Source organism: Scleropages formosus, chromosome 5, assembly GCF_900964775.1.
Source record: "Scleropages formosus chromosome 5, fSclFor1.1, whole genome shotgun sequence".
Classification (NCBI taxonomy): domain Eukaryota; kingdom Metazoa; phylum Chordata; class Actinopteri; order Osteoglossiformes; family Osteoglossidae; genus Scleropages; species Scleropages formosus.
Genome location: NC_041810.1, coordinates 9,758,938 through 9,771,673, shown reverse-complemented (window position 1 = coordinate 9,771,673; position 12,736 = coordinate 9,758,938). Strand labels below are relative to the sequence as shown.

General features: G+C 47.2%; 1 protein-coding gene across 3 annotated transcripts; it reads left to right on the top strand.

Moving 5' to 3' along the window:
• Positions 1–657: 657 nt before the first annotated feature.
• On the top strand, positions 658–12,340 carry LOC108942551 (monocarboxylate transporter 2-like). 3 transcript variants are annotated; one of them, XM_018765969.2, is made up of 6 exons: positions 658–1,123; positions 2,490–2,617; positions 3,457–3,701; positions 7,797–7,940; positions 8,104–8,895; positions 9,517–12,340. In XM_018765969.2, exons 3-6 carry the CDS (start codon positions 3,485–3,487, stop codon positions 9,777–9,779), a joined length of 1,416 nt encoding a protein of 471 aa, XP_018621485.2. In that variant the 5' UTR covers positions 658–1,123; positions 2,490–2,617; positions 3,457–3,484; the 3' UTR covers positions 9,780–12,340. The 3 variants fall into 3 exon arrangements, with proteins under 3 accessions (XP_018621485.2, XP_018621484.2, XP_018621483.2); XM_018765968.2 differs by lacking the exon at positions 2,490–2,617; XM_018765967.2 differs by lacking the exons at positions 658–1,123; positions 2,490–2,617 and having other exon boundaries at positions 2,625–3,701.
• The last annotated feature ends 396 nt before the right edge of the window (positions 12,341–12,736 follow it).

Genomic DNA, 12,736 nt, shown 5'->3' with positions numbered 1-12,736 from the left:
TTAGTCTAAAGTTCAGGTTCCCTCATAGTGTGTGAGGGACAGAGTGTTTTCCACTGGTGTATGGATGAATGACCCATTGTAAGTAGTGTATCTAGCAGTGTAAGTCACCACGGTGAATAAGGTGTGCGGGCTGATAACACTACAGAGTGCATTGGAAGTCGCTTTGGAGAAAAGTGTCTGATAAATAAATACATGTAAATGTAACTGTATTACATTGTCCAGTTTAGTGTACATAGACTGCGTGTTTGGGGGTTAGGGTTCAAATGTGGCTCAGTTCTGCGTGTTCCCCTTGTGTTCATAAGGGCTTCATCCCACAATCCAAAGACATGTTTAAGATGGATGGATGACTGAATTGTGTGTGTGTGTGTGTGTGTGTGTGTGTAGTTAGTTGTAAGCATTTTAATCTGGCCGTTGGAATTGCTACCTTCTACTCAGAGAACCTGCGTTGAAGTCCCACCTTTTCCTGCAATACCCTTAATAAAGGTACTTACCCTTATCTGAAATAGTGAAACTTACCCTGCTGTATACGTTGACAAAGGGGTAAATCAGTGTAAGTCACTTTGGCGAAAAATATCAGATAAATGAATATAGAAACGTATATAATTGACCTTGAACAAAGGCATCAGATAAAGATGAATTATTACTGTGGGTGTCGGCATAACTGGTTTTGTCTAACCGCAGCGTGTGTGTGTGTGTGGGGGTGTGTGTGTGGGTGTGTCGCGAGGCCCGCGGTCCCAGCACCGTCACCAAGCGGCGGCACGTGACTCTTCACATTAATCCGCGACCCATTTGAGCGCGAGCTCCGTTAACACTCCGTATGTGCGTCTGAACCGTTCCATCCCACTGGGTGCGCAGCGCGTGTTTGAGTGTGTGTGCGCGCGCGTGTGTGTGTGTGTGCGTGTGTATGTGTGTTTGCGGACGTGACACGCTGTCACCCGAGACGACGCGCGCACCGGGTGTGTAAGCGTTCGCTGCGCGGTGCGGGAGCGCGGACACCGCCTCTCGCGGGCGCGCATCAGTGCGGCTCCCGGCGGCGCGACACTCGCACACACTGGGCGGATACAGAGAAACGCGCGGGCGAGTCGAGCGACAGAGGGCCGCGGTCGGGAGCGCGCTTTCCAAGGTAACGTGCGTCTCGCTCGCTGTCCGGTAGCGGGTTCAGGATCTTACCGAACGAACCTCCTCTCATTACACACACATACACACACACACGTCGTCGGCTCTGCTTAGTGAGAAATGGCTGTTTTTATGGAGCGGGGTCGCGTCTCACTGAAAAGACACCCCCAGATAGGCCATCTCTGCACATGGCTATAATAATAACAACAACAATAATAATGATAATAAGTGACAGACGGCGTGGAGTGGGGACGCATCAGTCGCTCTCCGTCACTGCAGGCTGAGGCTCTTTGCTATTTTTCATTATTAATTACAGGGAATAAGGGGACGGGGGGGTACTGGGGGGGCACGTTCGCCCTGCGGAGATGGATGCTCTAACGAAGCGCGGGTCGCTTTAACGGGCTGGCGCCACGAGCGCGTGTCCGGCTGACGGACGCGCTCGTGCCCTGGGTTGCGTCATTGTGGGCTCTTCTGCTTTTCCAAATTCGGGCGCGTCGTCGTGTAGCCGCAGATGCTGGAGAAAACAAAGAACGAAGAAGGAGGGAAGAAGAAGCGAAGGGGAAGGAGAAGGGAGGAGGGCCGAGTGCCGCCTCTCTGCGTGATGGGCTTTAAAGCCGAACGGCTCTGACAGTCGACCCGGATTAGAGCCCCGGCGCGCAGGGGTCACGTGACCATCATCATCACCATCATCATCATCTTCTTCGCAGCATCTCTCAGCGGTTATAACTGGTGCAAAGCATGCGAGGCCATCGGTGTATCAGTGTGTGCGCTGCGTAGCCCAGCTGCACCGGAAACACACTGCACTTACTCCTTATCTGAGATGAGCAGAAGCTCCTACTATTACTTTTTTTGCTCTTTATTAACCGACAGCTTTGTCCAAGGTGACCTGCAGTGTTAGATTACCGTAAAATCCGTATTTAACGCCCCCGCTCATTTTGAAAAATCATGAGTATATTTTTTCGAGTAATCAGAAAAGAATGGGGAAAAAGAAAAACTTACCGGTACCATCATGTTTTCAATCCCATTCTCTTCCGTAACATGAAACAATGCACAAACACATTAATAACTATGTGAACACATCAAACTTCCGTCCTGGGGGAAATACCCGATGTACTTGTGGTATTTGCATAAACTTTTTAGGGAGAGAAATGATGATCGATCCCACTACCATATGACCTCTAATAAACGCTCCCATTTTGGAAAATGTAACGCCCCCGTGGGCGTTAAATAGGGATTTTACGGTATTTCACATTGATTTTCCCAGTTATGCAAGAGGGTGATTTTTTTACAATATCACCATCAGTTCAGGCCGAGTACCTTGATCATCCCCTTTGTCCAGATGTACAGTTGACTTTATGGATTTTCATTAACAGGCTTCTTATCGGGCGCTGCTTTCACATGAGTGTGTCTGACGGTGTCCTGGGGGTTTCGGCTCCAGCGCTCCGGGGTCATGCGATGCTCCGTGGCTCCCCGCACAATAAACGAGGACAGCTGACCACAAGTGCGTCGTCCTTTGAAAAAGGGCTCTTCTGTGTCTTCTACTTACACAACATGAACAGTATTTGGGAATCACTGGTTCCTAACATCACGATGTTGACTTCCGGAAGAAAAGGACAATATATAAGAAGTGCAGCAGCCAGCTGTGTGACGCATGCTGACATTTAACCGATGGCTGAACTCAGATATTGAAAGAGAGCATTTTTTTTCTTCGAAGTCTCCATTACTGACACTGCCTGAAGGCAATTTCCTTGTGTTCATTACTGTACGTGTCCAGCTCACTGCTGTGTTATTACTGTTAGTTCTTATGTCCGTTCAGTGATTTGGAAAAACAGTGTCTGAGCAGAAAGGCTCCCGTTTTCTTTTAGATGCATAAATGTCGCGGAAGCTGTTGTAAATAATGAAAGCTGCGCAAAAGATGGTATCACGTGTTTGAATCACCTATGTGGAAAATGAACGTCATGCCTGTCGGGGGCAGAAATGACATAAGCCATGAGAAATACTATGTCACACTATGCTCTTTAGGGTAATTACCAAGCTAAACATACTCGTAAGTGTCCTGACAGCCCACCTAGAGTGTATAATGGGAACACTGTGCTCCTAAAATATCCCGAAAGGTGGTTGGTTTTTTATTTTTTCACCACAAGGAGCAAAAAGTGATCATGGTCTCAGTAACCCGTGGGCCTTCTAAGGTGATGTGTTGCTTAGTTCTCACCTACCCGCAGTGGGAGAAGAATGGAGCTGCTGCTGGTCATGTTGATCATCAGTTATGTTCCCAGCAAATCAGGTTCCTGCGGGTCATTTTATTGCGTTCTCGTTTCTTTCCGTCTTCCCGTATTCCAGTGAGGATTTCTTGCGCGGTCGCGTAGAGATGCCACCCCCAGCCAGAGGCCCGCCGGCGGTGGAGCCCCCCGATGGAGGCTGGGGCTGGGCCGTGGTCCTGGGGGCCTTCATCTCCATTGGGTTTTCCTACGCCTTCCCCAAAGCCATCACCGTCTTCTTCAAGGAGATCCAGAAGATCTTTGATGCCTCGTACAGCCAGATCGCGTGGATCTCGTCCATCATGCTAGCAGTCATGTACGCTGGAGGTACGGAAGACTGATCATCTCTCAAAGTCACGTGTCGTGTTTATATTTTTTTTTAAATGCATTTATTCCTTTTTAACAGTGCTTTACGAGGGTTCACCGCCTCGGTCGTATCAGCGTGATTAAAACCAGCCCTGCTTCCGGAGTAATTTGCTCAGGTGTCACTGTAAATCTGGGCATTTGGGTGAAGTTTATAAGAATAGTTATAATTAATTCTCGCTCCTCGAGGTCACAGGATGAGGGCAAAATAATATTCCAATACATACAGTTTGTTGCTGTTGCTATGAAACCGGAACAATGGCGGTAAGGGGACCCAAGGTTGTGAGCGGTGAACAGGTGCGACACGTCACACAGCAGCAGAGCTGACGCACACTGGAGGCAAGCAAAACTCAGCAGCGGGGGAATGCAACCGCAGTCCTTTTAAACACACCAGCGTGTGCTCGAGAGATGTGCTCAGGGCAGCCAGTCAGGAGGAAGCATGTGGTGGGGTGACACACGGGGGAGTGGCAGCACGCGACTGCAGCTTCACCTTTACACGTAAGGGTGAGCAGGGGAATGTGCTACACATTGCCAAGATACTCAGGACAGACAGGTCTCGTTTGGCTCGAGGGGGTGATCAAGGTCTTTGCAGCCTGATTTGCTAACCTGTCGTGCAGGTTCTCAGGGCGCTCATGGAAATCCGGTTCGGTACACTTGAAAATCGTCACAGGTGTGGGTGGAGCGTGTGCTCTTAACAACATGGTCATTGTGCCAGCAAGCAGCAAGCTACGTGGCATTTGTGAAAAAAAATATGCTAATTAATTCGTTGGTAGTATCCTGCCCACGGAATTCAGACGGAAATAGTGTAGTAACCTGTTGTGCAGCTTCATTCCCCAGCATTGTTATAGTCTAGTGAAGACGTACAGAGAAATTTACATTTTACATTTACATTTATTTATTTAGAAATAATAGAAAGAGAGTTATAGATATATCTATGCTATATAGATAGACTATAGATATATTTGTGTCATATAGATATACATTTATTCACTTAGCAGACATTTTTCCTCCAGAGCAACTTCCCATGGACTTTATGTAGTGTTATGAGCCCACGCACCTTATTTCCCAAGGTGACTTACACTGCTAGATACACTACTTACACTGGGTCACTCATCCATACTTCAGTGGAACACATGCACACTCGCTCTGTTACTCACACACTAGACACAGGGAGAACATACAAACTCCACACAGCCTGAGCGGGGATCGAACCCATGTTCTCTCACACCACACGGGTGCCGTGAGACAGCAGCACTACTTGCTGTGCCACTGTGCCAACCAGATATAGATATAAATAGAATTTGTAGATTGTGTACTTGGTTTTCGGGCAGAGGCAGCGACCTGGGCAGCATTGAGGCCCCAGAAAGCAGGGTTCACCCTCAAAACGAGACAGTTTGACACCAAATATGAGACAGCGCCCCTTTAACAGATACTCTGTGAACCAGAGACGATACAAAAAGGACCAAAACTGGGCCAGCATATCAGTTGCAAGTCCAGCCTTTTCCCTCAAATTCCCATCATGACTTCCCCCAAAGTCCTCAGAACAGCTGCCAAAAAAGTTGTCCATAATTGGTAGCAGCTGGTCTACATTAGGCCATGAGGGGATTAGGGCGGGACAGGACACGGCTCATAGGAACTGTCCATCGGTAAGATCCCACCTCCTGCCCTGTGCAGCACCGTGTCCCCGCACATAATAAACACATAGACAGACATAGACTTGTCATTTTCCAAAACGCCTGCGTATGACACTTGATGTCTATCTGAGCTCTACTTTTCATTTTCACAGTAAAAACAGAGTATAACCATGAGGAGTATGAACATTAAGCACTCTTTTGCCTCCAGGCACCAATGCAGTCTGGGGGGGAATCAGCAGGCTGCTGGTGAGCTTTCATAAACTTGATCCGATATGTTCTGCATGTCATGTGGAGGCACCTGACTCCCCTACCTCACACACACACACACACACACACACACACACACACACACACACACACAGACACAGACACACACACACAGATTGTCCGCTGGCTCGGCTCAATGTGAGAGGTGACAGAAACGCTACTGACAGTGAGACCCAACCCTCATGGGGCAAGTAGGGCAGAACCAGTTGCCAGGTGCTGGCTGGACCATCAGAGAGCAGTGCGGGGGGGTGGGGGGTGTCCAAGGGAGGGCCCAAGATAGTTCGCAGCAGAGCCCATCGGGCTGAATCGGGCTGCGTGTAATGTGTGCACGCTTTGCTCTGCTGTTCCGCCGTATGTCTTTGAGGACCTTAATCGGCACTACGTCCTTCATGACTACGTGGCACGGTAAACAGTGTGTGTTCGCTATTACATCAGCTGATCCCTTGTGGAACATTTTCTTGCTCCAGTGGACGGTGGACATTGTCCGCGAACGTGGCCTCTTTGTCCCTGGTGTCCCGTTTCAGTCCCGTGATTCTGACCGATTGTGATATGAAGGTGACTCTCGGAGCGGTCAGTGCTCGGTCAGCGCTGCCAAACCACCACGAGACCACGGGAATGCGGCCCCTCCCTTCAGCCCGGCGTTGTCCTTGACGAGGAGCGCACGGGGGTTACGGTGCTGCCTGCTCGCTTTTAACATTCATTTCTTATTCGTTCATTTAGCTGCCATGACCTATATTGTGAGGTGTGTACACTAAGCTACTTAAACACGATTTACCCATGTATACAACAGGGTCATTTTTCCCGGATCGGCTCAGGGTTAGTACGTTCACCGAGGGTACGGCACCAGGATGCGTGATTCGAACCTGGGTCCTTTGAGCGGAAGACACCGTCTCTAAGCGCTACGCCCCCTGCTGGTGTTAAGACTGTTCTGCTGCTTGTCTTCTGAGCCACGTGGGAATTTGCTTCGTAAGTGTGGAAGGTCCTCTGTCTGCCGAGGGAGAAGACAGACGGGTGATTTACCAGCTGCAGAGTTTACTACACAGTACACTGTTTTACTGTAAGACACATGAGGAGCACATGACGAACCAGTTACTTCCGCAATGACTTCTAGATACTGTAAATATTGACATTAAACATTGAATATTGGTTTACTCAAGTGGTGCTAAAGCTGGAGGATTTTTTTTTCCCCTTATTATAAAGAGTACCTTGTGCTGTGCTTGACCTCCTGTGGAATGAAACCCCTCAAAGTCCCTGTAACGAAGTTTTTGCAGTGTTTTATTAGGAAACAGAGTAAATTAAAGAGTAGGTTAAAGGGAGAAGAGTAAATTATAAGCCCAAAGCAATAGTGTTGCCCTTTCCGGAAGGAGTATTGGTGCCGTGGCAAGCGACCGCAAAGGCATCAACTTTCGTATTTACGATAGAAACAGCAGAGAGCAGAGAGATAAGAACTGTCCTTACAAACCCGTGCGAGTGTCTCATTCATTCATTTGCTTACAAAATAATTAAACCGCTCGTGCATCTAAATGTGACTTCGGAAAATGTGCGTTTATTATTGTTTCATCATTTACTGTATGCAGTAATCAGCATTGTCCAAAAATACCACCCTCCTTTTCCTTGTTCAGGAGGGAAGGGATGGAGGAAAAAATAACTCGCAATGTGTCTATTATCCCGTCCTGGGTGTGTCCCCTCCCCCTCCGGCTTTACGCCCTGTGTTGCCGGGTTAGGCTCCGGTTCTCCGCGACCCCGTATGGGACAAGGGGTTCAGAAAATGTGTGTGTGTCTATTATTTAGCAGTTTTACGTCTGTCCATCCATCATCGTTGTGTCCGTCATCTAGTTCTGGGTCGCGGGGATCCAGAGCGTATCCCAGAGGCACAGGGCGCGAGGCAGGGTACTCCCTGGACGGGATGCTTTAAAAATATACTATAATTAGAAATCGACTTGTCTGTGCTTATTACAGACAATAGGGCAGCTGGCTTACTTATTCACGAGGGACACTAATCATCTGTACGCTGTCCGGAAGGTGATCCCTACCAAAACACCTTCTTTACCTCCTAAATGACCTTTATACCTTCCCGTCCAAGAGTTTCAGAGGCTGATTTGTGACTACGGGTTGTTTCCCCCACGAGCGAAGTGTGGTGCGTCTCCCTGTTTTCCAGGTCCCATCAGCAGCATACTGGTGAACACGTATGGCTGCAGGCCCATCATGATGGCGGGCGGCTTACTGTGTGCCGTGGGCATGGTCTCCGCCTCCTTCTGCAACAACGTGCTGCAGCTCTACATCTGCATAGGAGTTATTGGAGGTGAGCGAATCGCTCGTTGACGTCGAGCATCTGATGGGGTGGCACGGGTTCGAGCCCCAGGAGGCCGGGCCTCTAGAGCAGCACTCCCCCTGCCGGTTACTGGGTATATTTATAGCGTATTTATTGGATGTATTTCTAGCATCTTTGGTTTTTTTTTCTCTAGGTCTGGGACTCGCCTTTAACCTGCAGCCGGCCCTGACCATGATCGGAAAGTACTTCTTCCGGAAGCGTCCGCTGGCCAACGGGCTGGCCATGGCCGGGAGCCCCGTCTTCCTGAGCACGCTGGCTCCGCTCAACCAGTACTTGTTCAACTCCTTCGGCTGGAGGGGCAGCTTCCTCATCCTGGGAGCTCTGCTGCTCAACTGCTGCGTGGCTGGATCCCTCATGAGGCCCCTGGGGCCGCCTCCGGGCAGGACGGGCGGCGGGGTCGCCCCGGGCCACAAAGCCGGTAAAACCGGCGCCTGGCAGATGGTGAATAAGTACCTGGACCTGTCGCTTTTCAAGCACCGTGGGTTCCTCATCTACCTGTCGGGCAACGTCATCATGTTCCTGGGTTTCTTTGCGCCCATCGTGTTCCTGGCTGCGTATGCCAAGGACATGGGCGTCGACGAGTACTCAGCCGCCTTCCTGCTCTCCATCCTCGCCTTCGTCGACATGGTTGCCAGGCCCTCCATGGGGCTGCTGGCCAACTCGCGGTGGATCCGCCCCAAGATCCAGTACTTCTTCAGCTTCGCCGTGCTCTACAACGGCGTGTGCCACATCCTGTGTCCGCTGGCGGAGGGATACACGGGCCTCGTCGTCTACTCCGTGTTCTTCGGCTTCGCCTTCGGCATGGTCAGCTCGGTGCTCTTCGAGACGCTCATGGACCTCGTCGGCGCCCAGCGGTTCTCCAGTGCCGTAGGCCTCGTCACTATCGTGGAGTGCTGCCCCGTCCTCATCGGTCCACCGCTAGCAGGTTCTGGAACAACCCTCCTCACGCTCCGTTCCGACCCGTTTGCATTTATTTATTTACCTGACACTTTTCTCCAAAGCAAATTACACTGATTTCCCCTCTTTTATAACAGGGTAGTTTTTACTATATCAGTTCAGGGAAAGTAACTTGTTCAAGGGTTCCGCAACAAGAAGTGGGATTCAAACCCGGGTCCTTGGAGAGATTTTTGAAGCTTTTCCCCTTTAATTCATGACAGTACAAAGCTGCAATCCAAAATTATGGTCCTTGCTATGTGGACTGGGCATTAAAAATGGATCATTGTGTTGTTACTCCAGAAGTACCTCATTTCCCGCTGTGTCACCACTTTTTATTGTTACAGAAAGGAGACGTTTCGAACAAGATTTTATTTAATTAAGATCGTATGTTATATGATGACCTGACTATGTTTAACTTAATGTAAAGAAAAAGGTTCCTGGGCAAAGTAATCAATACGAATAAAATGAAAATTCAAGAGAGACAGTTTACCCCGAAGCAACTTACAATGTGTGTAAAAAAGCACTCGATCAACGTTAGAAGTAGAAAGAGTCGATTTTTTGACACGTTTTAAAAGTCTGAGGTGATTCACGTTTCGTACTCTTTCCGCAGGCAAGCTGGTCGACGTCACTAAGAACTACAAGTACATGTACTTCTGCTGCGGCGCCGTCGTGATCCTTTCCAGCATCTGGCTCTTCATAGGCAACGCCATCAACTACCGGCTGCTGGAGCGCGAGCGAAGTGAGAAGGAAACGCACGAGGGTGCCATGGCGGCCGAGCGCAACCAGGCCGAGCCAGAGCCCGAGGCCCCGGACCCCGAGGACGTGCAGGACGAGAAGGAGGAGCCGCTCACTCAGCGGGAAACAAACATCTGAGAGTCGCTCGAGGTGAAACGGCAGTGAGAAAGCGAAGACGACGAGCTCCGCCCTTTTTTAAGCTCCGCCCACAAACGGTACCGTTGCAAACCTTGCAGTGCTGCCAAAGTACGAGCTGCGTGCGCGGCATCGGAACACAAACCCGATAAAGAGGGTCTGGGGTCAGGAAGGATCAGGTTCAATGCGAGAAACAACACCCAACAGGAGCTTTCTAGGCCTTCAAAAATTCAAACAGGGTCATATTTTAATCTCATCAGGAGCGTCAGTTTGCATATGACATCATCGTATTTAACCACGCGTCAAACACTATACAGTGTTTCTTTCTGTACACGTTCCATAGCATTGATTTCTTCTGTTACTCAGTTTCATGGTAAAAAGGGTAAGAACACTGCTGCTGCAGGGCTCATCACAGAAAGGGTTTATAAGTCATCAGTCATAATGTCATCTGTTGCCATCTGATTTGTGCGTATTCAGCACGCGTGTTGTTTTTCACTAAGCGTTTGGGAATTAGTCAATTCTGAAAGTATGTTTCCATTAACCTTTCACCAAAGATACACTGCCTTAAATATGATGGTAGTGGGTCTTTTCGAAAAATAGCAGTATTATGCAGATTAATACACGCTTCCCTTTTATAACGAACAGCTCTTTTACGAGGATCCTGACTTGTGAGCAGATGCAGTTTTTGTAGTGCCCAAAAATGAACATAACAAGCTGTGAGCTCTCACTCAGGAGAAACGCCCTGTGAACAGATACAGCAGTTCAGTGTGCTCTCTGGAGACGTGGAAGAGAACCGCCCCCCCCCCCGCTCCAAGAGGGGCGTGGCTTCCTCTGTTTCTGCCAAATTGTCAGCATCTGGGAAATCTTGTGACTCCTTATCTATGTTAACAATGAGCCAAACATAGTTTTAAAGGAAGATAAAAGTTGAAAAGGCAAAGGGATAAAATACACAAAATTCTCTTGAAGGGCAACGTCATTACGAATGTCAGTGATTTATCGTTATCACAAATGGTACGTTAATAATTGCTCAGTAGAGAGGATTATGTGCGTTACTAGTAGTTACTAGTAATTACAGTAGTTATGGGAATTTCCTGGTCACGCACTATAACAATAATAATACTACTACAGTGAAACGCCAACATTCAGATATAATGCGATTGGATCCCGTCTTCCGCCTGAAAAGGGTTGTTTTAGCATTGTTATCCTATCACTTTTAATAGTACTTCTATTTGTCACGTGAATCTTTTATCTGTAAAAACTGATCTATTTCCTGCACGTCTAATAATTGAAAGTATATGATTTTTTTTCCTCACACAGTAACAAAGACTGACTAAAAAATACTGTTTGTCATATACCATGCAGTAAACCGACCCCACTTTATTTTTTTACAAGTTATTTTTTGGATGCCACTTGCCACTTTATGGCAGAGTTTCATGATTATTATTGTTATTAGTAGTAGTATTAGTAGTAATAATAATATTTAATACAGATTATTTAAAGGCAGCTTTTAAATGTGCATCACAATAAAAACATGAGTGTCAGCTCTAAAGAAAATTGTAGCAAATCCCAGCATTTAGAAACTGTAACACCAGAATCCATTCAAGCACAGTGCAGGAGGTGGCATACACCCTTGTAGACAGGACAGCCCTCTGTTGCAGACACACACTCATCCGTTTCATTCATTCACAACACTTTAAAGTCACCAATAACACGTGAACTCCACGCAGGATCGAACCCACGTCTGAAGAATAGAGGAGCACTCAGGTACCCGCTGTACCACCATGCTGCCCGAGAACAGTACAAAAATCAGAGTTTTTGTTATACAAGGGAAGCCTGCGCACGCATTTGACGAGGCTTTTGTGCGAATTGTATAACCTGCTGTCTGTATGTATTTTATTTATTGCGATTTGATGGTGTACGCACCACTGATTTCAATTACTTTTTTCTGTGAAAGCACTCAGGTTACAAAACCCCTCGCGGACACTGTTTGTTGATGTTGCCACAGTACACAGAAAATCACGATGGTTTTTACCATGCATATGCACACAGGATTATGCATATATATGCATTTAAAAAAAAAATACTTGAGAATGCTAAACACATCATGCAATACCTCAGAAAAGTCTCTTGTTGCTGCCAGCAGTTAATTGTTTTTTACGTTAATAAGTCGCCAGTTACTTTTCTGATGGAGACCTCTGACTTTACCAAGATTTTTCTTCTTCTTCCATCATACAGGACAAATGATTGACAAGTTAATTTCCTAATTGCAGCGCTTGCTATCGAATGTACAGTACAAAGGACAACACTGCCCTCTACAGGTTATACGAGCAATTGCAATAAGACCAAACTGACGCCTCCCGCCCACAAACTACTCATGCATCTGCATATAGGAATTATTAGCAATGATGTTTTTCAGACATTTTTCTTTATTCGTCATTTTCACTATATATCATTTCACTGTTGCTTCTTAAGTCTGCCGAATGATTTTTGCCATGTAGCTGCGTAGAGGAGGACAGCATTGTCGCATCAATTACGATTTGCCTGAATAATAATAGAACTTACTGCTTTTTTTAATGAGTCAAACTTATGTAGTTCTGTCATTTACAATTACAATATGGTATTTTTGTTGTGTTTTCCTGACTGTATCAAAATGATTACTTCTAAACTAGAAACGATGAAGCACACACGAAGGTCAACGTGACACTTGACATTTTACTATCATATTGTGTGTGCGCGTCAGAGGAATTCCAGGCTTTCCTGTGCGAATTAAGCTGTGATTGATTATTTGCGTGTACAGATGAAGTGTAGCTCCCGGTACCCGTATCTTTACGGCTGTTTTAATTATGACGGAATTGTTTTCCATTTGTTTAAACAGTATTTTACTGTAACGTGTTCCATATTTAAAGTGTAAAATTCATTTCAGAAATAACACTCGGACCTTGTAAGGGAAAACCTAATTC

Coding starts and splice junctions, on each gene's coding strand:
- LOC108942551 (XM_018765967.2), top strand. CDS start 3,383: ATGTTCCCAGCAAATCAGGTTCCTGCGGGTCATTTTATTGCGTTCTCG. Junction 3,702..7,796: donor AGCAGTCATGTACGCTGGAG/GTACGGAAGACT, acceptor CCTGTTTTCCAG/GTCCCATCAGCAGCATACTG. Junction 7,941..8,103: donor CTGCATAGGAGTTATTGGAG/GTGAGCGAATCG, acceptor TTTTTTCTCTAG/GTCTGGGACTCGCCTTTAAC.